Source organism: Enhydra lutris, unplaced genomic scaffold (genome assembly GCF_002288905.1).
Source record: "Enhydra lutris kenyoni isolate GAN:26980312 unplaced genomic scaffold, ASM228890v2 scaffoldscaffold12, whole genome shotgun sequence".
NCBI lineage: Eukaryota > Metazoa > Chordata > Mammalia > Carnivora > Mustelidae > Enhydra > Enhydra lutris.
The window spans coordinates 47920372-47945310 of NW_019154096.1; the positions used below are offsets into that span (position 1 = coordinate 47920372).

A 24939-nucleotide genomic window follows, 5' to 3' on the forward strand; every position below is an offset into this window, starting at 1 on the left:
TACAGGCCTCCCATCACAGGACCCTGAGATCATGACTTGAGCCCAAGGCATTGGCTTAACCCACTGAGCCACCCAGGTGCCCAGTCAATTCCTTTTTTTTTTTTTTTTTTTTTTAAGATTAGGTTATTTTATTTAGAGAGAGAGCGCGCGCATGCCATTGCAGGTGAGCAGAAGAAGGGCAGCGGGGAGAATCTCAAGCAGACCCCTCCCCTTGGAGTGGGGAGCCTGCCTAAGGGCTCATTCCATGACCCTCAGATCCTGGGGGAGCAGAAATCAAGTGATTCGCATAACCGACTGAACCACCCAAGCGACCCTGGTCTATTCCTGAATCCTCTTTTCTCCTGGCCACTTCGCTTGCTTTATCACTACAATCAGTTCTCCCTTATCCTGAAACACCTTTCCTGAACTCTGCCATAATCTTACTTTCCTATTTTTCTCTCCCACCTCACCCACAACGGAGCTCTCTTCTGGGTAATTTCGGGGAGTTTTCACCCAAAATGGGCACTGTGCACCAAGGACGGTGAGTGATATTGGCGGTATTTGTCTCTGACATTCTCGCCTGAATAGTCATACATATTTTCTGTCTAAAGGAACATCGATTGACGGGATTTAATATCAGCCAATTTGTGAAAGTGCCTTGCAGATAAAAGCGCTCCTAAAGTGTAATTCTGAACCATCATCCAATACGTGAGGAAACTGGGCCCTCCACAGTGGGCAGACTCACTCGTCCAGTGTTACAGACCTAGTTAAAAGCTAGCGGCAGAACACAGTTTTCCCAAGATATACCTCTTGGTAATCGCCCACGGTCCGCCAGGTGGGTTCTGACGAAAACTAAATTGCGCCAAATCTCGCGCCTCCGGGATTCCGGGGGCGGGGCGGAGAGTAGAAAGTATCGCGAGATGACGACGTTTTCCCGCGAAGTAGAAGCGCGCGTTTTTCCTTGGCCGGGGAATTGGTGAGGAGGCTGAGCAGGCATCGTCTGTGAGACTTCGGCGCGCGGCGTTGCAGACCCTGAGAGCCGAGGATCGGGTTCCGGAGTGTGTGTCCAGCCATGCCGGCGCAGCGGCCCGCGAGTAGCGGTGGTGAGTGCGGAGACCCTTCCTCCGGGCGCCCGCGGCGGCGTCCGGGCCGGGGGCGGGAGGGGGAGGGGGGCAGCATGGAGGCTACAGCCGAGATTGGTGGGTAGAGCTGACTCCAGGCAGACTGAGGAAGGGAGGGCAAGAAGCTGTGGAAGGTGAGTGGAGGGCCCCAGATGCGCATATGTGCGCGATGTAGGAGACTTTACACAGCGGGGCCACATTTTCGCGAGCATCCCTACTGGTCACCTGGGGTCCTGGCCACTTGTTGACATTGTGGAGACCCAGGATGTTTTCAGAGGACTGATGCTGGCGTCCCGTGGGTCTTCAGTTTTTGCCTCAAATGCATCCGGGAAAGATTATTGAATGTGGGAGTTGAGTAACCGGTAATTTTTTAAAACTGCAATTTAAAAAACTTTATCTCCTCTTAGGGTCCCCGACTCCAGACGTGGTTGAACCGGAGCCTGCCGTGATTACTCAAGCCATGCTGGAGGAGGAAGAACAGCTAGAGGCTGCTGGACTTGAAAGGGAGCGGAAGATGATCGAAAAGGTAATTTAGGAATCAAGTTCATCGTCGATTGAGCCAGCAGTGACCTTCCTCGGAGGTTTGGTCTCCCGTCTGCTTTTTTCATGATCTTTAAAACGGGCTGTTACTTATCTCTTAGTATGTTTACTCAACGCTATCTTTGAGACACCTTTGCTCGTGCTTTCAGTGATGCTTCTGTGATTTGTAGTCTTGGTCGGAGAACGTTTCAAGTTGCTTCTTTAGCTAGATTAATTCTTCCAAAATCGGTAGTGAATTTCTTAGGTATTTAGTGCTATTGACCACCTAAGTGATAAACTTGCTGTTTTCCTTTTGGTTTCTTGGACTAGTGCTAAGTAAGATTGTTTAGATAAAAATGGGGCGTGCATTTTCGGTGATAAGTGGTTTTCTTTTACAGAGTATATATTTTGCAGATGACCGAAGCAGTTTTTAACCACTTGAAATTTCAGTTCTTAAGTGTATTTCACTCCCAGTAATAAAGCCCCACTTTGCTGCTTTATCATCCCCTGTTCAAAAAAAGGAGTGATAGCCACCCCCACTTACATTCCGCCTCCTAAATTATTTTCTTGTAGTAATTTATTTAGCACTCCCGATATTGTGATGCTGTAGGTACTTTTGATATCTCTGCATTTACATATGAGGAAGCTGGGGCACTTGGGGGGGGGCGGTCACACACCAGTGAACTTGAATTTGAACTCTGGCTGTCTTAAGCGTTCTTATCCTTAACCCTATACCTTCGGAAGTATACTTTAATATTTAATTAACTCCGTGCAGAATTACTTAATTTGGTAAATAATACTGCACCTCAAAGGCAATTAATGAATCAATTGGTTCCCTGCTATTTAATATTAACAGAAATGATTCTTCTGCTAGCACTGTTAACACCTCCTGAACACTGTTGTGAATGTTGTACATGTATTTACTAATTGGCATCTCAACTAGACTACAAAGTAGATACTGCTGTTCATTATAACTATTAAATTTACTAGCTTAATTACTAGTATAAACTATTGTTTTTATTAAAGCATTCTGTGAAGTAGGTTCTGTTTTCACTTCATTTTACAGATGAGAAAACTGAGGCATGTAGAGAACGTGCCGGGAGCGGGGAGTTCCACAGCTTTAATAGAGCCAAGATTGTAATGTAGGCCATATCATTCCAGAATTCACACTTTCTAACCACCGTGCTGTACTTTCACTCCAGTAATACTAGTTTTGTTATTATTCGTCAACCATAGTTAACCATAACCAGTTACAGTAATGTTAAGAAATTTTAATAGAAAAACAAATTTTAATAGAGTTGGGAAGTCGACCATGCATCACCTTTTACCTTTCCTCACTGTATAAATTTTTGTAGTACTATCTAGTACTAAGTAGTGTTATCATTACTTACCATTTTGCTTACTGAGAGGACGTCACTTACTGTTTTGTTTTTGTTGGCTGTTCACCTATCAAATAGGCAATCAGTAAATTGTTTATTGAATTTCAAACTATGGAAAAAGAATACTTTATTATTATACAGCATATATAAGATTATGTAAATAAAATAAAGGTACTTACTAGCCATGTAACCAGAGGATAATTATAAAGGGTGAATCCTGGGGCAAGTGTCTAGAACTGAATCAACTGCAGAGGTTGTAAGAATGGTAAAGCCTTCATTTTGAGTAGTATATCTTCAGTTTTGTGACTCATGAAGATTGTTGGGAAAGAAAGTACTATTTGAAGAAACAGTATGAGGTACAATGAGAAGACATTTCCAGAATGCATTAATTCAAGGGATGAAACATTTTTACATTTTTCTTTTAAAAGATTTTATTTTTAAGTAATTTATACACCTAACATGGGGCTCAGACTTAGAACCCTGAGATCAAGTCACATGTTCTACTGATTAAGCCAGCCACATGCCCCCATTTCCACATTTTGGAAAGATCTCTCAAAATTTATAGTACCATAAGTATTTGCTGATTAAACAAGGAATCAAAATGACTTATACTTTAGTGGCGCCTGGGTGGCTCAGTGGGTTAAGCCTCTGCCTTCGGCTCAGGTCATGATCTCAGGGTCCTGGGATCGAGCCCCGCATCGGGCTCTCTGCTCAGCAGGGAGCCTGCTTCCCTTCCCCTCTCTCTGTCTGCCTCTCTGCCTACTTGTGATCTCTGTCTGTCAAATAAATAAATAAAAATTAAAAAAAAAATGACTTATACTTTAAGCGAAATATTTAAGCTTTTGAACAAATGTTTTGCATCAGTCCAAAAATTTTTTGGAATTGTTACTGTTGAGGGATAGGTATGGTAAAGCTAGCTTTTCTTTAGCAGTTATTCATCATAGAACTTTAAATAGCAATTTCTTTTTTTTTTTTTAAGATTTTATTTATTTTTTTGACAGAAAGAGATCACAAGTTGGCAAAGAGGCAGGGGGGGGGGGAGTAGGGAGCCCAGATGCGAGGCTCGATCCCAGGACCCTGAGATCATGACCTGAGCGGAAGGCAGAGGCTTAACCCACTGAGCCACCCAGGTGCCCCTAAAATAGCAATTTCTAATCCATTTTCAATCCCTCCATGAATAAATTGTATAGCTCTCTTCAGTTGTTACACTAAAACCAGTGTGTGCTTTGCCAAAAAGCTAGTCGTATTATGGTCTATTATTATATTGCCTTTTTATTTATAGTATTGAAAGAATTTGATTAATTTTTGCACTTTTAACTTACAAGTTGTTCCTTACTTGACGATGGGGAAAATTCTAAGAATTAGTCTCTCCTTGCTTGCTTGTCTTTGGAGACCAAAAAATTGGCAGTACAAAAGTAAAGATTCCTTTTCTTTTGGGAGAAAACGTATTTATGGGCATATATTTAGAAGTACTTAAGAAGAGCTTGCTTAAGATTCTTAATGAGGAGCATTAACTTTGCTTTAGGAGATTGTAAAGTTTGTAAAGAGTAGAAAATGGCTTTTACATTGATTTGCTACAGTTATTTTCTTTGGCTTTTCACCTGTATTTCCTTTTGAAAGAAGTCATTGTTAGTCCAGAAGAGGTGAAGAATAGCATTAATGTGTATATCCTGGGGGAGGGGAAAGGTAAAAAGTTCTGATAAGTGTTAGATAAAAGGAAAGTGGTTCAGATTGTGGAGAGTGAAGTGTAACTCCACCCCCACTCCCAAATCTGGTGTTGGTGCTTGGAGAGATAATGATGTAGACTGTGGGAATTTATGCCATTGGTGTCCATTGGCATACTCTTCCTGCCAGGCGCTCAGTGCTTTCCACAGAGCTACAGTTTACCTTAATATAACAGATAAAATTGTTAAGAAACAGTAATGGTAGATAAGGCTTATTACCAAATTATTTTGAAATATGGAAGGTTGGTGTTGAAGGTTAGTAATTGATTTAGTTTCCTAATTATATTATTTACAGATTAGTGTAACATATTAAATCTTTAATTACTTAAAATGTGTGCTAAATTATTCTGAACAGGATTTAAGGTAGCATATATATCTAAATTAATATCTAAATTAAGCCCAGAATATTTTAATTAAAGTTTAAACAAATTTTAAAAGTTAAGGATTTTTTTCAGGGGCACCTGGCTGGCTCAGTTGGTGGAGCATGCGACTCTTGATCTCAGGTTTGTGAGTTTGAGCCCCATGTTGAGTATAGACTACTTAAATTATTTACCAAAAAAATCTTTTTTTCAAATTCTAAGTAATTTCATCTTTCAGTTTATAATATCTATTTCATTCATTGACTATTGTAATCCAGTAACATCGGTAATAGTAAAAGAAACACTGTTCTAAAAGAACTGAAAATAGTTTTGTGAGATGTCAACAGAGATTATCTGCATGGACAGAATTGGTTTTTTTTTTTTTTTGTTTGTTTGTTTGTTTTTAAGGATTTTATTCATTTATTTGACAGACAGAGACCACTAGTAGGCAGAGAGGCAGGCAGAGAGAGAAAGGGAAGCAGGCTTCCTGCTGAGCAGAGAGGTGGACAGGGGACAGGGGACTCCCCTAGGACCCTGGGATCATGACCCAGAGGCTTCAACCCACTGAGCCACCCAGGCACCCGATAGAATTGTTTTATGGTTGTTTTTTAAATATATAATTTTTTTTTAAGATTTTATTTATTATTTGGACAGACAGAAATCACAAGTAGGCAGAGAGGCAGGCAGAGAGAGAGGGGGAAGCAGGCTCCCTGCGGAGCAGAGAGCCCAATGCGGGGCTGGATCCCAGGACCCTGGGATCATGACCTGAGCCAAAGGCAAAGGCCTTAACCCACTGAGCCACCCAGGTGCCCCTAAATATATAATTTCTCTAAAATGTGTATTTATTTTCATTTTATTTATCCTTACACATTTTATTGTCATTGCTTTTGTAATAGAAAAATTTATTTTGAAAGAAAAGCTGGAGAGATGATAGAACATCTAGGAAAAACAGTGGTCTCTGAAGTACAAGATCAGCCTCTGCATGTATGCATACATGCGTGTGTGAACCCTCATGTACACACAAACTTTGTCTCAGGAGTAGAATTGCTGGTTGGTAAGGTTTGCATATATTTAGCTTTGATAGATGAATTCACCTGGATTCACTTCAGCGCACTTAGTGTGTTGTAGGTTTTTTTTGTTTTTTGTTTTTAAATTCAGATTATACTGAGTTGACATATTATGAACTGGATCATGCCTGTTTAGGTAAATAAAGTTCTGTTGGAACATAGCCTTGCCCATTTGTTTATATATTGTTTTACTGCTCTTGTCCAAAAAGGCAGAATTGAGTATTTATAAGCCATATGCTCAGATATTTAAATATTTACCCTTTGGCCCTTTACAGAAAGAAGTTGTGGACTACTGAACTATACTATTTATTTGTTGCTTTTATGTTCATCATGTGCCCTCTGGTTTTTGTTTTTTTTTTTAATTTTTTATTTTATTTTATTTTTTTTTCCCCCTCTGGTATTTTTTAGAAATATTTTACTTTATCATTGTGAACTGAGAGAGGATTCCTCCTCAGCCATTAGCCTACTGTAGATTTAGAAATCACTTAATAAATGGTGTGTTAAAGTAATAGAGAAAGCAGGTTTGTAATTTGAAGATGTACAGAAGAGGAAGATTGAGCTAAGAGTAGGAATAAAACAAGCCTAAAAACAAGGGCAAAACTGGGGACACAACGCTGAGGAGGAAGAAGCTTCTAATAATCATAAGTAGATTTAGCATGTTGAAATATTTTGACAGCGCAGTTTTTGTTTTGTTTTTTGTTTTCTGAAGCAATCTCTAGGCACAACTGGGGCCCGAACTCATATCCTGAGATCAAGAGTCGGCATGCTCTACCGACTGATCCAGCCAGGCATCTGGACAATACAGTTTTAAAATTCTAAGAACAGTTGTTCTAGTTCCTAGCCAATTAAATTATTTATTACTTCTAATGCTCTTTCAAATAAAACTGGTATGTAAAAATTTTCTGAAATCATTTGATTGTTCAAAAAACTTAAATCTACTTGAAGTATTTAATTTATAATGTTAATTTTGTAACTTTCAAAAATTGATGGATGCCAGTAAACGTGTCCAGTGTCTGAATTTCAATATTTTGGTATCTAAGCTGCATCATACCAAATGGCATGTTGAACCCCGGAATCCTATTTTTTAAGCTATTTGTCCTGGTTTTGGGTTAAAATAAACCATTGTTAGTAAAGTTAATACTAGAAAAATATTTTTTCCCCATTAATTACAGGAAATATATCAAACTCAAAGAGCATTTATTTAGCTTTTTTTTTTTTTTTTTTAACGTCTTGTGCAAAACATCATGTATGTCAGAAAACTTAACAGTTATGGAAATTTTCTTTTTGGATAGGCTCGCATGTCTTGGGATAGAGAGTCTGTGGACATTCGGTACCGTAGACTTCAACATTTACTTGAGAAAAGCAATATCTACTCCAAATTTTTATTGACTAAAATGGAACAGCAACAACTAGAGGTATGTGTATGTAATTGATTAGAACTAGTAGCTTACATTTTTAAAAAATCACTTTATTGAGATAAAAATCACATGCAGTAAGCTGTACACATTTTAAGTTTACTGTTTAATGAGTTTTGACCAGTGTATAGATCTGTGTAACCACCAGCACAGTCAAGATGAGGAGCATTTCCGTTACCCCAAGAACTTTTCTTGTCTCAGTGATCCCCATGCCTGGCCTCCAAGACCTCTGATTTCTGTTTTCTGTCACAATAGATTGGTATTGCTTTTTCTAGAATATACAAATGGAACATGCATTAAACACTTTATTGTGTCTTGCCTCTTTAGCTCAGCATATTGTGATTCACTTGTGTTTATTCAGTAGGCCGTTCTCTTTATTCCTGAGAAGGATTCCACTGTATGAATGTACCTCTGTTTATTTGTCTGATTTTTATCCTGTCTAGTGATAGTTTTTGGATGCTGGAAATTGTGGACTTTATGTTGCTTAGTCTTTTTTTTTTTAATTGATTTATAGAGATATAATTGATACATACAAAACACATGTATATAATGTACAGTTTTATATGTTTTCACATGTATACACCCATGAATTCACCACAATCAAGGTAATCAACATAGCCATCAACTCAAAAAATTATGCCCCCCCTTCTTTTTTTTTTTTTTTTTTTTTTAATTTTATTTAGTTATTTGACAGACAGAGATCACAAGTAGGCAGAGAGGCAGGCAGAGAGAGAGAGGAAGGGAAGCAGGCACCCTGCTGAGCTAAAGCCCGATGTGGGGCTTAATCCCAGGACCCTGAGACCATGACCTGAGCCGAAGGCAGAGGCTTAACCCACTGAGCCACCCAGGCGCCCCCCCCCCCTTCTTTTTAAATTAAAGTAAAATTGACATAACGTACTAGTTTCAGGTTATTATTCAGTATTTGTGTATGTTGCGAAATGATCACCACAGTAAGTCTAGTTAACATCTTTCACCATACATAGTTAACAATTTTTTTCTTATGATAAGAAATTTTAAGCTTTACTCTTAGCAACTTTTAAACAAGCAATAGAGTATTACCAGCTATAGTCACCAGGCTGTATAATGCATAGCCCTGACTGACTATAACTGGATATTTGTACCTTTTAACCTGTCACTCATTACACCACCACCAATCATCAGTCTTTTCTCTGTATTTATGAGCTTGGGGTGTTTTGTTTTTTTAAGATTCCACAAATTAGATTATGTGGTATTTATCTTTCTGACTCTTTTCACTTAGCATAATGCCCACAAGGTCCATTCATGTTTCAAATTGCAAGGTTCTCTTCTTTTATATGACTGAATTCCTGCCCCTTTTAAAATTTTCTCCCATCCTTCACTTCCTGTCTTCTTCACCAAATAGTCACTGATCTGCTTTCCGTTACAATAGATTCATTTGCATTTTCTTTTGATGATATATTTTTTAGCTTTTGTATTTCTGAAAAAGTCTTCATTTGCTTTTGTTTTTGGAAGTATTTTTATTTGAGTGAAGAATTTATTTTTCTTCAGTGCTTCCTTTTTCCTGCGAAGGTGATCCCCTGTGTTTCACTGCTTTCTATGAGGTTTCACTGTTTTCTAGTTTACATTGATTGTGACAAAACCAAAATGGTTTTTTTTTCTTTTTTTTTTTAAGATTTTACTTAATTTGAAAGTGATTACAATGGATGGGGCAGGGGAAGGAGGAGGGAGATGCAGGGGGAGAGGGAGAATTAGCCTCCCTGCTCAGCAGGGTTGGACATGGGACTCTGCCCCAGGATCACGACCTGAGCCAAAGGCAGATGCTGAACCAGCTGAACCACCCAGGTGCTCCAACAAGCCTTAAGTCTTAATGGTGGTCCACAAGACAATAAGCAGTCTTAACTGTCTCCTTTAACCCTCTTACTTTTCTAGACTTCATTCTAGAAAAGTGTGTTTCTGCCTTTGGGCCTCTGCACTAGCTGTTTTGTACTTGGAACCATCTTCTTGTAGATATCTGCATAGCTTACTTCATCACCTTTAAGCCTGGCTTAAACGTTTTCCTGACGAAGCCTGCCCTAACAATCTTTTTTTTTTTTTTTAATTTATTTTTTAAGATTTTATTTATTTATTTGACAGACAGATCACAAGTAGGCAGAGAGGCAGGCAGAGAGAGAGGAAGAGAAGCAGGCTCCCTGCTGAGCAGAGAGCCCGATGCGGGACTCGATCCCAGGACCCTGAGATCATGACCTGAGCCTAAGGCAGCGGCTTAACCCACTGAGCCACCCAGGCGCCCTGCCCTAACAATCTTAAGTGAAATTGCTGTCTGACACCTTTTCTGTCTGCACACTCCTGACCCCCTTTACCTTGTCTATTCTTCCCATTGTACTTATATAAGATACTATATAATTTATTTATTGCCCACTAGAACCTATGAAGATTTAAAACCTTGTGCAAATTTCAAGGCTACAGTAATCCCCTGTGTCCCCATCATTCACAGTTCAGTTATCAATCAAGATTTTGCTTTTGCTAAGTATTTTTTCCTTTGCTCATGAACTTTTGTATGGTAAAATGAAATACAAATATAGGAGAGTAAAATAATCCACACTTAATGAGTTATAATGTATGTATTTTTTTTTTTTAAAATTTTATTATTTATTTGACAGAGTTTGCACAAGCAGAGAGGAAGGGGAGAGGGAGAAGCAGACTCCCCCTGAGCAAGGAGTGCAATGTGGGACTCGATCCCAGGACCCTGGGATCATGACCTGAGCCAAAGGCAGACACTTAACTAACTGAGCCACCCAGGCACCCAAGGCATACATCTTTTAACCACCTTTTGGAAATGGTTTGAATCCCTTTTTTTTTTTTTTTAAAGATTTTATTTATTTATTTGACAGAGATCACAAGTAGGCAGAGAAGCAGGCAGAGAGAGATAGGAGGAAGCAGACTCTCTGCTGAGCAGAGATCCCGATGCGGGGCTCGATCCCAGGACCCTGGGATCATGACCTGAGCGGAAGGCAGAGGCCTTAACCCACTGAGCCACCCAGGCGCCCTTTGAATCCCTTTTTGTCTGTCTTTTAAAGCTTTGTTAGGGTGCATATGGAACAGCTTTTAGTCTGGTAGTAACTTGCCTTGTCACTTTGCCTGATGGGTACGAACTGTTCCTGATTGATCCCCTGTAAGCACAAGGGATTACTTTACTTGCTATTTTCTAGTTGCCTTGGTTTTACACTCATGTCACTGATAGTTCTCAACCTGAAATTTCAACTACGTACCTTGAGGGCTTTCTTTGTGTACCTGACCCTGAGTATGCTAGCTGCTCTTAAGTTTTGTCCTCTTGTCTCTTCAACTCAGGGAGGCTGTTGAGCTGTTAAGATTCTTCCTCCATGGGGCACCTGGGTGGCTCAGTGGGTTAAGCCTCTGCCTTTGGCTCGGGTCATGATCTCAGGGTCCTGGGATCGAGCCCTGCATCGGGCTCTCTGCTCGGCAGGGAGCCTGCTTCCTCCCCTCTCTGCCTGCTGCTCTGCCTACATGTAATCTCTCTCTCTGTTAAATAAATAAATTAAATCTTTAAAAAAAAAAAAGATTCTTCCTCCATTATTTGCACTTGAGAATTGCCTTCAGGCAGTAAACTGAACAATCAAGATTTGTCTCATTTGTTTCCCTTTTTCAGTGTTCACTCTCCTTTGCTGCATATTGTCTGAAAATCACTGTTTAATATACTTATATGGATTTCAGTTGTGTAAGGCAGGAAGGTCTGTTCCCTGTTGTTCCTTAAAGGTTTGAAGTGTAAGTTCTCCCTTGTTTTTAGATCTTTCTATAGCTCTTCGTTGTGTACATGTTACTTGAGCTGTGTGTTTTATACTTTGCATTTTCCACTTGTGGCACTAAGAAAAAAGTATCTTACAGGAACAGAGGAAGAAAGAGAAATTGGAGAGAAAAAAGGAATCCCTAAAGGTTACTAAGGTAATATATAGTAAGCTAGAAAGTCCTTTATGTTACCTTAAATATTGAGGAAATTCCTCTGTAGTCTTAACTTTATAGATCATCTACTTAATTTTAACCTTCTTTATCTGAAAACCTATCTTTGTTATAAGCTGCATAGGAACGTATAAAATCTGTTTTCTCAATATTCTTAGATATGGAAGGAAAGCTAAAGTATAACCCTTTCAGTTTCTTATTCTGTTTTTCTTAATTTCAAAATTTCACTCTTCTAAGTGGCCAGTTCTTTTGGTGCTCATAGTGATTATTCTTTCCCCTTAATGCCTCCAACCTCATCATGTCATTATGGATCCATAATAATTTAAATTTGTATTGTGCATAGTTGCAGCAGTGAAGCCAGAATTGGAGCAAATTTATTCTATCCACTAATAACATTTCAGATAATAGAGCATTCATTTAGGGATAGCTGGAATTTTAGATGTGATCTTTTGGGGTAAATTTGTTTTAACATGAGGCTGTTTAATGCCATATTGTTGGAATTTGTATAAAGAACAGTTGTACTAGTGAAAAGAGAGAGCAACATTTAGAGTACTTACTGTGTGTCATATATTCTAAGCTTTACTTTTATTTTTTATTATTATTGTTGTTTTAGATTTTTTTTTCTTTCTTATTTGACAGAGAGAGAGATCACAAGTAGTCAGAGAGAGGGGGAAGCAGGCTCCCTGCTGAGCAGAGAGCCAGATGCAGGGCCCGATCCCAGGACCCTGAGACCATGACCTGAGCCGAAGGCAGAGGCTTAACCCTCTGAGCCACCCAGGCACCCCTTATTTTGGATTTTGAAGAATATAAACTTAAAAGATAATTTTACTTGTTTAATCATTTACTTCCTACTCTTCAACCTGTAGGTTTAATCTGTTGTTCACTTTTGCCCAGCTAACTTTTTATGTCAGGGTTTTGTCCCCGTGCGCCCCGCCCCCCCCCCACCGCCGCTGCTGTATTCAAAAGGTGCCAGCCATTAAATTCTGCCTGTTCCATCTCAACAGTCCCTTTTGGTATTTTATATTTTTAATCCGCTAACTTTTTTCTAAAGATTTTATTTATTTATTTGACAGAGACACAGCAAGAGCAAGCAGGGGAAATGGGAGAGGGAGAAGCAGGCTTACTGCAGAGCAGGGAGCCTGATTTGGGCCTCAATCCCAACCTGAACCAAAGGCAGATGCTTAATGACTGAGCCACCCAGGCGTCCCAGTCCTCTAACTTTTTAACTTTATTTTAAAATTTACCTTCTTTTTTTTTTTGAGATTTTATTTATTTTATTTGACAGAGAGAGATCACAAGTAGGGAGAGAGGCAGGCAGAGAGAGAGCAGGGGAAGCAGGCTCCCTGCTGAGCAGAGCTGGATGCGGGGCTCAATCCCAGGACCCTGAGATCATGACCTGAGCTGAAGGCAGAGGCTTAACCCACTGAGCCACCCAGGCGCCCCTAAAATTTACCTTCTTGAGGCACCTCGCTGAATCATTCGTTTGGTAGAGCACATGACTCTTGATCTCAGGTTGTGAGTTTGAGCCCCATGTGTGGTGTGGGGTTTATGTAAGAAATTAAAAAATTTACTTTTGTTATTTTGATTTCTTATACATATTTTCTCCCTATTCTTGATCTTCCTTTCCACCTCTCATTTTGAAACTTTTTTGAACATCTCTTCCTTTCCTGTATTTCCCCTCACTAATATTTTTAAATCATTATTCTCTTTTATTTCTGCTTTCAGTTATATTTAACTTAAAAATTTTACTGAAAATGAGTTGTCCTTCCATATCATACCCACTGAATATCTTTAGCATAAACCTGCAGTTACAGAAAATGTACATGGCAAAATAAAAATGCCTTCTGTGTTTAATTTGGAAATATATCAAATGGGAAAAAAATGGGGAAAGTAGAGTCATCAAGAAAAAGGAATACAGTTATAAGCAAGTTCTGGTGGGGAAATGTAGAAAGAGGTTACATGTTGGTAGGAGTAATAGAGTTGTGCATGTGACTCAAATGCAAGGACATTGGGCATTTATTTACTTAGTGTCTTTTAATATGTAATACCATAAAGTTCCTAGAAAAATAATATCCTAAATTCTTGTTTTGTAGAGTAAAAATTCCATTGATGCAAGTGAGGAGAATCCAGGTAAACTTCCTTGTTCTACTTTTGAAGGATATGTTTATATTTTCACTTTTATTGCTATCAAAAATAAAATAATTTTTTTTAATAGTCATGAGAAAGAAGAGAGGAAGAGAAGATGAATCCTACAATATTTCAGAGGTCATGTCAAAAGAGGTAAAAATAAAGTGGGGAGGGCCCATAAGATTCACTGAGTAGAACTTGTGGATTTCAAACCACATTTAAAGCTGTATGGATTGCTGTTACTTATTTGGCTTTTCAGGCTGTGAAGGGACTATTTCGGGGAAGAAAATGGCACTGTCTTCCTGTTTGCTAAGGGAATGTGAGCTTGGCCTATTTAGAAATTATTATAATAAAAAGTTACTATTATCAGATATTTCTCATGACTTCAAGATCTTATCTTCAGAACTTTGTTCTTGTTCCTTGTTGAGGACCTTTAGGGAACTGAAATCATATAGTCATTTTTATTTTATTTTTTATTTTTTTAAGATTTTATTTATTTGAGAGAGAGAGTGACAGCACAAGCTTGAGGGAGAGGCAGACTGCCCGCTGAGCAGGGAAGGGAGCCTGATGCGGGTCTATCCCAGGACTCTGGGATTATAACCTGAACTAAAGGCAGACACCTAACTGACTGAGCGACTTAGGCACTGCCCACCCCTCCATATAGTCCCTTTTAAAACCAGATCCTTTTTTATCTTCTTGTCACATGTTATTTCATAAAATATAAACTAAAAAGCATATTTAATTATAACAAACCTTAAATATCCCTTAGGCATATTTAATGTTACATTCTTAAATTAAAAAAAAAAAATTCTAACATTGTTATTTACTATATTTTTCTGTAACCTGAGATTCAGACTCTTGAGATCTTCATAAAGTATAAAATACAAAATTTCACATACTTGTGTTTATGGGTACACTCTAATATTTTCCTTCTTTTTTTCTTTCATTTAAAAATAATGGTGAAGGGGCGCCTGGGTGGCTCAGTGGTTTAAGCCTCTGCCTTCGGCTCAGGTCATGATCCCAGGGTCCTGGGATCGAGCCCCGCATTGGGCTCTCTGCTCAGCAGGGAGCCTGCTTCCTTTCCTCTCTCTCTCTGCCTGCCTCTCTGCCTACTTGTGATCTCTGTCTGTCAAATAAATAAATAAAATCTTAAAAAAAAAAAATAATGGTGAAGACTCATTTGATTGATTATGAACATAGCCTACAATTTGAAAAACTATTATTTAAGTATTACTTAGACTTATTGAAATTCAGGCAGTTACACATTTATCAAATGTTGGTAGCATATCAGGTGTGGGCAAACTTTGTCTTACATGTATAAGATCAATTGATCAAGCTTAGTAGATACGGTCTTTGCCTTAGCTTTCATCCTGTGAGAAATGAGTAGTCAATTATAATTGGGCTCTTTTGAGCTTATAAATGGACTCTAAACTGAGGCACTAAGTTCATAAAATTTTTATTTAGAAGGTGACATATGAGTTGTAACTTGAAGAATAAAAGTAAAATCATTTAAAGGTTGGGGAGAGTTAATAGGGAAATAGTAAGACATAGAGGAGGTAGTGAAGAGTGTTCTAGGAAGAGTGAATAACCTTTGGCAGAATAACCTTTGACAGACGTCCAGAGGCAGGAGAGAGCCTGGCAATTTCAAAAACTTAAAAATACGTATTTGTTACCAGTTTATATATAAATGAAAAGGAGGTAAGGAGGGTCAGGAGTTTAGTTACAAGGTTTAATTTTTAACAGTGCTTCATAGATAATACTAGGTTTGTTTTGGCTGATTCACACATTATTTTTCAAGAAGGTTCAGCTTAGTCATTGTATTTATTTATTTTTACTTAGTTTAAAAGACAGCTCTGTTCCCTATATCCCTTCAGCCTTAGGGTATGAATATCTATACTTAAATAATACTTTGCATACACATGTGACAACCCATGTAAGCATGTATATATATTTTTGTCAGCCACTTAACTCATGTGTCCCATCATCCTACATATCTTAAATTTAAGATATATTTGAAGTTTCTTGAAAGTATCTACCATTTCATCCCCTTTGTCCTCTGCACATGCTATTTTCTGCTTGAAACATACCCTAACTTAAATCTTTAATGATTATGTCCTGATGATAACTTTTTCAGATAATTTGATATAATACTCTCCTAACTCATCAAGTGGCATTCAGGTATTGCTTGTCTTCATAACTTTAGCATCTGTTTTTCTTTCTTTTTTTTTTTTTTTTTAAAGATTTTATTTATTTATTTATTTTTTTTATTTGACAGATCACGAGTAGGCAGAGAGGCAGGCAGAGAGAGAGGAGGAGGCAGGCTCCCCGCTGAGCAGAGAGCCCGATGCGGGACTCGATCCCAGGACCCTGAGATCATGACCTGAGCTGAAGGCAGAGGCTTTAACCACTGAGCCACCCAGGCGCCCAAAAGATTTTATTTATTTATTTGACAGAGAGCGATAGAGATCACAAGTAGCAGAGAGGCAGAGAGAGGGAGGGGGAAGCAGGCTCCCTGCTGAGCAGAGAGCCCAATGTGGGGCTCCATCCCAGGACTCTGGGATCATGACCTGAGCCGAAGGCAGATGCTTAACCGACTGAGCCATCCAGGCGCCCCGTGTTTTTCTTTTTTTAAAGATTTTATTTATTTATTTATTTGACAGACAGATCACAAGTAGGCAGAGAGGCAGGTAGAGAGAGAGAGGAGGAAGCAGGCTCCCCGCTGAGCAGAGAGCCCGATGCAGGGCTCGATCCCAGGAACCTGAGATCATGACCTGAGCTGAAGGCAGAGGATTTAACCCACTGAGCCACCTGGGTGCCCCCATACCCTTAGCATCTAGTAGGTACTTCAAAATCAGAACACTTCTATTCTGTATTTTTAATTTATTTGTCTTTGCCTCTTGCTCAAAATTACAAACTCAGATGTCTATCCACAGAGGCCTAAAGTGGAATAGAGTTGGGACTAGAATACATTTGGAAGTGAATCCTGAAATACCAGGAGTAGCCACAACTTAGACTGTAGAGCAGGGTTTGGAAGACCTTTTCTGTACAGGGTCAGATAGTTGTTGGCTTTGAATAGTTGAGTGGGTAACTACTCAACATTGAACTTGGCCTTTTGTAGCCTGAGAGCAGTCATAAGCAGTCATAAACTAAGCAAATATGCTCAATTTTGTTCTGATTAAACTTTATTTACAAAAACAGGTTGCCAGCTGGAGTTGGTCTACATGCTATATTTGCCAGTCCCTATACTAGAGGATTATTGTCATATGTGAATTCGGATTTAAGTCTCTTCAGTAAGCTTTCGCTTAAAAAAGAAACAAAACAAAAATCCTGGAAATTTTAGGAGCAAAGAACCCAATTTTTAAGTATTGTTAACTAATGCAGAGTTTTATAAGACTAACCTTAATTTTGCTTGAGGTCCACCAGTTTTGAGTCCTGTATTTTAATTACCTTGAGAGCCTATCCCCATTTCCTGGCATGAAGATATAACAGAATAGAATATTCTATAGAATATTAGAATAGAATATAACAGAACAGAATAAATGCTTGTTGAGTAAATAAATGAATGAACTACATATATTGTTACTTTATTTCTGTTTTCTCAATGTTCTAGGAAATTTTGTCTGTGGCTAAAAAAAATAAAAAGGAGAATGAGGTAAGAGATTTATGAGAAATTAAATATAGGAGCCTTATCTGTTTCTCTGATCATTAATTCCTTTAATATCCAGTGTACATTTTTTTCTCACTAGCTATTCTATTTCTTAACCTTAAAAAAAAATTACTTTTTTCTTATCCTATCGTGCTGCTTACTTACATAATCAACTTAAGGTGTTCTATTGCATGGTCCTTAATGTGTAAATATTAGTTTATGGGTCCTTGGGAGTTTAGCGGTAATGCGAGTGCTTATAACAAAATGCATTCCACATGTATATATTCCACAGCTTGTGGAAGCTCTAAGAGGTGCCTTAATCTTGTTTCTGACATGAAATGTTGTGTTTGGATCTGTTTGGGAAGACTTCTCACCCCACCCCCATTTTATGTGGAGAGATTCCTTGTTATCTGAGTATTCACTGTCCATGTCCCTTCAAGTATAAGATTTCTCAGGGAAGCAGAAACAGTTGTAATACGAAAATGCTTACTAAGGGTTATAAAAATTAACTTACCTATCAAAGATTAATAGGCTTTTGGGAAAATTGATGACATTATAAAATGGGAGCTATTCTTTTTGCCCATCATAATTTTGACCAAAATTTGCATCTTATATAAGTGCACTAATTTTTATTCTTTGTTCAGTATAAGGATTAGTTTATGATACAGTTAAAACTCAACAATGTTAAATATAAATAAGATTAAGCATTTTTTTTTATAATATATAGTTGCATATTTATTTAGTTAAAAAATTCTATTTAAGAGCATGCCCATGAGCAGCGCGGGAGGGGCATGGCAGGGGGAAGGGGCAGACTGGGAAACAGGCTCCCCACTGAGCAGGTAGGGCAGGGCTTATTCCCAGGATCCTGGGATCATGACCTAAGCTGAAGGCAGACTGCTAACCTACTGAGTCACCCAGGGGCCCCTTTAGTTATATTTTCAAAGATAAAGCTTCAGTCTGATTTCCCATGACTTACTATGGAATTTTGACCATTTTATAGTATGCAGTAAGTAAATGTGTACCATGCTTATGTTAATTCTGATGAATTTTGATAAATGTATGCATTCCTGTAATTACCACCCAAATCAGGATCCTAGAACCTTTTCATATGATAGGATCCCTTGTATCCCTTGCTATTCATTTCTCCCACCACCAAACCTGGAGGCAACAACTTTTTGACTTTTGTCACAGACCAGTTTTGCCCAGTTTTTAACCTTTTTCACAGGCTGTTTCATACAAATAAAATCCAATATGTATCTTTTATTTCCTGTTAACTTGTTATTCAACATAGTTGATACTCATTTATATTGTTGAGTTTATTAGTAGCTTTTTTAAAATTTTTAAAATTCCATTGAATGAATATTATAATTTCTTTATCCATTCTCTGGATGGGCATTTGAATTGTTTCCAGTTTGTGACTTATGAATAAGACCACCATGATAATTTGTATACAAGTCTGTATGGATGTGTTTTCTTGTTATTGAGTATATATACCCAGGAATGGAATTGCTGGGTCATACTGTAAATGTATGTTTTAAGTTTAAGAAAATTCTTTTCTAAAAGTTTCTGTTAAGAAAAATAAAAATAAATAAAAGTTTCTCTTGATGTTACTACCAGCATTTCATGTTAGTCTTCTTAATTTTAACTGAACATGAAATGAATTTCATATTTTACTGAATGTGAAATGAATCTTGTGTGGTTTTATTTTGCATTTTCTTAATTGCTAATGTATATTTTCATGTTCTTAATGGCTTTATGTTTTCTTTTAGAGTTCCTATTCACATCTTCTGCCCATTTATTGAGTTACTTGCCCTTTTATTGTTGATATATGAGTTCTTTATATAATGCACAAGTTCTTTGTCAGATTTATGTACTGTATTTTCTTTCAGTTTGTGGCTTGCCTACTCATTTTCTTAATGGTGTCTTTCAGTAAGCAGAACTTCTAAGTTTTATAGTAGCTCAGTTTATCGCTTCCCCCCAACCCCTTTCGTAGTTAGTGCGTTTTTGTCCTGTTTAAGAAATTATCACGAGGTTATCAAGATACTCTGTTTTCTTCTAAAAGCTTTATGGTTTTGTTTTTGACTTTATGATGAACATCACAAATTAATTTATGTATGGAATGGTAAAATTCAGGGTTTGTAATTTTCCAGTTGAATGTCTAGTTGTAGCATTATTTGTGACTTCTCATTTATAAGACTTCCATCTGAATTGACTCAGTCCTCCTTTTCACATTCTTAAATGTGAAATAAAGAGTTGTGGACGTCACTAACCAGTAAAATCTATCATTTGTTGTAAGTTGGTAATGCGTGTCATTACAGATAAATTGCTACTCTTTTTTTTTTTTTTTAATTTTTATTATTTATTTGACAGATCACAAGTAGGCAGAGAGGCAGGCAGAGAGAGAGGAGGAAGCAGGCTCCCCACTGAGCAGAGAGCCCGATGTGGGGCTCGATTCCAGGACCCCGGGATCATGACCTGAGCCGAAAGCAGAGGCTTAACCCACTGAGCCACCCAGGCGCCCCGATAAATTGCTACTCTTAAGTGTGATGTAGGGAGTTCTTAAACTTTATTTACTTTGCCCCTTTTTCTTCAACGAAAGTAATTTAGATGGAAGTAAATGTTCTTGTTTCCTTGAAAGGATTTTTTTTTTCCTTTCTATTTTATAGACATTACCCATTATTTTTAATTTGGGTGAAAGAAATTATTATTAAGAAAATAGTTTAATAAATTCTTGAGTAGCTCATTTAAAAAGTTTGGATGGGCGGTACAGTTGTAAAGGTCATTTCAATAGTGTGTGCCTATAATCTGTAAGAGTTATCTCAATTTTTTTTCAATGGCTTTGCGTTTGTGAGAGAATGGGGGTAAGTATCTCTAAGGTTTTATTCAACAAATGGTTTTATTTCTATATACTTAATGATTATAGGACTGGGTAAATTTTGATTAAATTTTCTGATAAATAGAGGGTAGCAGCCTTATGTATCAACGTTCTGATTAAGCTTTTTTTCTTCACAGAATGAAAGTTGTTCTTCTAATCTCTGTGTAGAAGACCTTCAGAAAAACAAAGATTCAAATACTATAATTAAAGACAGATTGTCTCAAACTGTTAGGCAGAACACTAAATTCTTTTTTGACCCAGTTCGGAAATGTGATGGACAGCCAGTACCCTTTCAACAACCAAAACACTTCACAGGAGGAGTGATGCGATGGTACCAAGTGGAAGGCATGGAATGGCTTAGGGTAATGAATTCTCAATTTTAATAGAAGATATTGGTTCATATCTATATAATAGCCTATTAATGTGCTGTAACATAACTTGAGTTGTTCCTTCCAAGTTCATTATTAAATGTGAAATTTTGTGTGTAAATACTTACTTTCAAATTTATTTATCTAGACTAAATTTTTGGTATTTTATTCAAGATTGCCAACACTTCTATGGTTTTGATAACCAATTTCCCACAGGTGTTGTAACCATGAATATGTCAATCTTATTATTATCATTGGGTAAAAAGAAGAAGTAAACTGTTGCTAATCCAGCAGGTGTTTATATCCGAATTTAAGTACAGTGTGTATTGTTTTGTCCAGATGCTTTGGGAAAATGGAATTAATGGCATTTTAGCAGATGAAATGGGATTGGGAAAGACCGTTCAGTGCATTGCTACAATTGCATTGATGATTCAGAGAGGAGTACCTGGACCTTTTCTTGTCTGTGGCCCTTTGTCTACACTTCCTAATTGGATGGCAGAATTCCAGAGATTTACACCAGATGTAAGATATATTTCCTTTTGTTGAATATATTATCATTTCTATTATTGTTCTGTGGCCTGAATTGTAAAATTATTATTATAATTGATTTTTGTACTACATCTTGAGGGTTGTGTTTTTTAAGTTTTTGTTTTTTTTTTTTAATTTATTTATTTGTTAGAGGGAGAGAGAGAGCACAAGCACAGGCAGGCGGAATGGTAGGCAGAGACAGAGGGAGAAGCAGGTTCCCTGCCGAGCAAGGAGCCTGATGTGGGACTCGATCCCAGGATGCTGGGATCATGACCTGAGCCAAAGGCAGCCGCTTAACCAACTGAGCCACCCAGGCGTCCCTGTTTTAAGTTTTTTTAAGTAATCTCTATACCCAGTGTGGGGCTTGAACTCATGACCCCAAGGTCAAGAGTTGCATGCTCCTCTGACTGAGCCAGCTGGGAACCCCTAGTTGAATTATTTTTCAAATGTTAGCAAAATCCATGTTAAGTGTATACGTAAGAGTAGGTACTAGTAATCTCAGGTATTTGCCAAAAATATCCCTGGATGATTTTCAGTGCATTGGATAATTTCATTCACATAAGACTGACATAGGTAGAAATTATTTCTCTTACTGTAGTGTTTTCCTTCCATATATTTGTGTCGTCTTAGCCATATCCTTCCCTTATTTTTTTTTTAAATATTTTATTTATTTATTTGAGAGAGGCAGTGAGAGAGAGCATGAGCGAGAAGGTCAGAGGGAGAAGCAGACTCCCCGTGGAGCTGGGAGCCCGATGCGGGACTCGATCCCGGGACTCCAGGATCATGACCTGAGCCGAAAGCAGTCCAAGCAACTGAGCCACCCAGGCGTCCCATCCTTCCCTTATATTTGATTTGTTCATGGCTTATTTTATTCTCTTTTATAAGTAAAGTAATTTATTAGAGGTGATTGACTCCTTTGCTATAGAAAAATAGAGCTAAGATTAATCATCTTTTGTCTCCTAAATGATAAATTTTATATTTTCCAAATTGTTAATAATTTGCGTTTTGTCCTTAAGTTTGTTATAAATCAATATAAAATCTTTTAGATTCCTACTATGCTATATCATGGGACCCAGCAGGAACGTCGAAAATTGGTAAAGAATATTCACAGACGAAAAGGGACACTGCAGATTCATCCTGTGGTAATTACTTCATTTGAAATAGCTATGAGAGACCGAAATGCATTACAGGTATTGGTCTCCATTGAACTCTTTGTGATCCATAAACCACATTTTTCTTAGTTCATAGCACTTTCGCACCATCTGGTAGCATTTGTTGATTTTTTTTTTTTTTTTTTTCCCCTGATGGAAGCAGTGGATTGTGTTCTACAGATTCTTTCAGAAACCAAAAGTTGGTATTAACAGATTGAGAAGGTTGTAGTCTTTAACAAGAAAATTGAAACGATAGCACCTTGACCTATAGCCATAATATCATTCTAGTGTGTTAAGTTCAGCTAGACATAAACCTAATCTGAGAGTATGTTCCAGATGTGTCTGACATGTGGTTTAAGTATATAGAACTTATCCATTTAATTTTAATTAAATAAGAATAGCATATATGAAAACAAGTTATTTTTAGACTGTCTTATGACTATATGGTGTATCTGTTTTTAGTGTATATTGTAGCTACTTAATTATTAGTGCTCAAGTTATGCATTTGGAAAGTTAACCTTTGCTCATTGTCTCTCAGTTCATTTTTTGGTATTTGCACTTCTCTATCACTGTTCCACCTATTTCACATTTAGTTCTAAATTTACAGCTTGTCCTTTTTCTGTCTGGTATATCAGATTTTACTTGTGTGCTGGTGGAAATTTGGGCTATGAATTGCAGTTATGTTACTTCACAATAAAAGTAATATACACTGCTTGTAGAAGAAAGCATACAGACTTCAAAGCAGTTGTAATTCTGAGATGCTGCTGCTATATTAAGTATTTTTGTTAGCATATAGATATAATTTATATATTGTGTCTTGAAAATTAAGTTTTCTACTAAATAATATAACATGAAGACCTTTCTAGTTATTTTGACCTCCTTACCCTGACCATATTGGAACAGATGATCCTTATTGTCAATTCCATTTGCTAGTGGTTAAGAATTTTTATAATTTTCCTTTTCACTGAACATAGGATATTATTTTAAGAATCTTCACTTTGAGGGTACAGGGCTCCTATTCCTGACTGGCAGCAGAAGTATCCGTTAACTTAGGAAATTTTTTTTTTTAATTTATTTATTTGACAGAGAAAGATAGTGAGAGAGGGAACACAAGTAGAAGAAGTGGGAACGGGAGAAAAAAGCAGGCTTCATGCCAAGCAGGGAGCCTGATGTGGGGCTTGATCCAGGATCCTGGGATCATGACCTGAACCGAAGGCAGACACTTAACGACTGAGCCACCCAGGCGCCCAACTTACAAAATAATTTTTCAGAACCCTCATTTCTGTTGCATTGGGTTTTCTCTTTGCTTTTACATACTCATTTATATTTGTTTTGCTTTTTTATGGTAGATGTCTTATAGTGAGAGGTTACTTAGGTTATTTGGTATTACCAGCAAAAGCAGTCCCAATTTGTTTTTTTTTTTCCTTTAAAAAAAAGTCAATATTTTAAAAAAAATTTTTTAAGGTTTTATTTATTTATTTGACAGAGACAGTGAGAGAGGGAACACAAGCAGGGGGAGTGGAAGAGGGAGAAGCAGGCTTCCTGCGGAACAGGGATCCTGATGCGGGGCTCAATCCCAGCACCCCAGGATCATGGCTTTATGTTTTCTGAGCCAAAGGCAGATGCTTAATGACTGAGACACCCAGGTGCCCCCCAAAACTTTTTTTTAAAATTCTGCTATGAATCTATTAGAATGAAATGCAAAATATGTCCCATTTCATGTTCTTTCCCCCAGTTTACCAATCTTGTTCTCCAATGATACCTATAATTGCCAGCTTGGTATTTATATTTCCCAGAAATAGTCCATATTTTTGCATTTTTAAACAATAAAATAGATAAACTTTAAGATTGCCTGATCAAAATAAAAGAGAAAGCACAGATAATAAAAATGAGAGTAAGAAGCTTTGCGCAGTGACAGTATTGTAGCCAACAAGGTTTATCTGAGGTGCGATTATTGCTAATTGAAAAATGAGAGTAAGATTTGTTTTGTTTTTGCTTTTTTTCCCCGCAAAGTTTTTTTTCCCCCTTTGAGTTGATGATGCTCAGAGTAAGATTGTAGTTTTGTTGTTTTTGCTTTCTTTTTTTAATAAGGTTTTGAAAAGTGAGAAATTAAAATTATTTTTATGACAACTTACTGAAAGTAGATGGATGGCTTTCTATGAAGATAGAAATTATTAAAACTGCCCCCAGAAGAAAGGCAAAGCCTAAACAAATCAGTAATTATATTAAGAATCTGAGAACACCATCAGATTAGAATGTCCATTTCAGATGAGGGTCTCAAGAATGAAAATTCTAATATTTAATGTTTCAGAGCATGTGGCACTAATAAAGCTTTAGTTCTTTTTTAGGAATCTAGTATAACACTAATCAAAACCTGATAAAGCATTACACAGGGAAACCACAGACTGCTTCCCCTCCCCCCCGCCGTTTCTTTTAAGATTTATTTTTAGAGAGAGAGAATGAGAGGGAGCACGAGTGGGAGGGGTAGAGGAAGAAGGAAAGCATCTCAGGCGGACTCCACACTGAGTGCAGAGCCCAATGCCGGGCTCCATCTCACGACCTGAGCCAAAATCAAGTAGGACACTCAACCAGTTGCACCGCCCAGGTGTCCCCAGACTGCCTGACTAAAGAATGTGAATAGAAAAAATTTAAATACATAATAGCAGGTGGACTTTATTAGTTCATAGCCAAGAGAAGTCTATTTTAGGAACAAAAGTATGCCTCAGT

General features: G+C 37.6%; 1 protein-coding gene across 4 annotated transcripts in view; it reads left to right on the forward strand.

Annotated features, from left to right (window-relative positions):
• Positions 1-922: 922 nt before the first annotated feature.
• Positions 923-24939, forward strand: part of LOC111145272 (helicase, lymphoid specific) — a 42402-nt gene continuing 18385 nt past the window's right edge. For 2 of the 4 annotated variants that reach the window (XM_022500086.1, XM_022500088.1), the window contains exons 1-10: positions 969-1082; positions 1508-1626; positions 7441-7563; positions 11446-11502; positions 13611-13647; positions 13733-13797; positions 17255-17296; positions 20303-20527; positions 20873-21055; positions 22108-22155. In XM_022500086.1, the coding sequence (XP_022355794.1) occupies positions 1052-1082; positions 1508-1626; positions 7441-7563; positions 11446-11502; positions 13611-13647; positions 13733-13797; positions 17255-17296; positions 20303-20527; positions 20873-21055; positions 22108-22155 (930 nt within the window). In that variant the 5' untranslated portion in view covers positions 969-1051. Of the gene's footprint in view, positions 1083-1507; positions 1627-7440; positions 7564-11445; positions 11503-13610; positions 13648-13732; positions 13798-17254; positions 17297-20302; positions 20528-20872; positions 21056-22107; positions 22252-24939 lie in introns of all 4 variants that reach the window. The other 2 variants (XM_022500085.1, XM_022500087.1) reach the window with 2 other exon arrangements.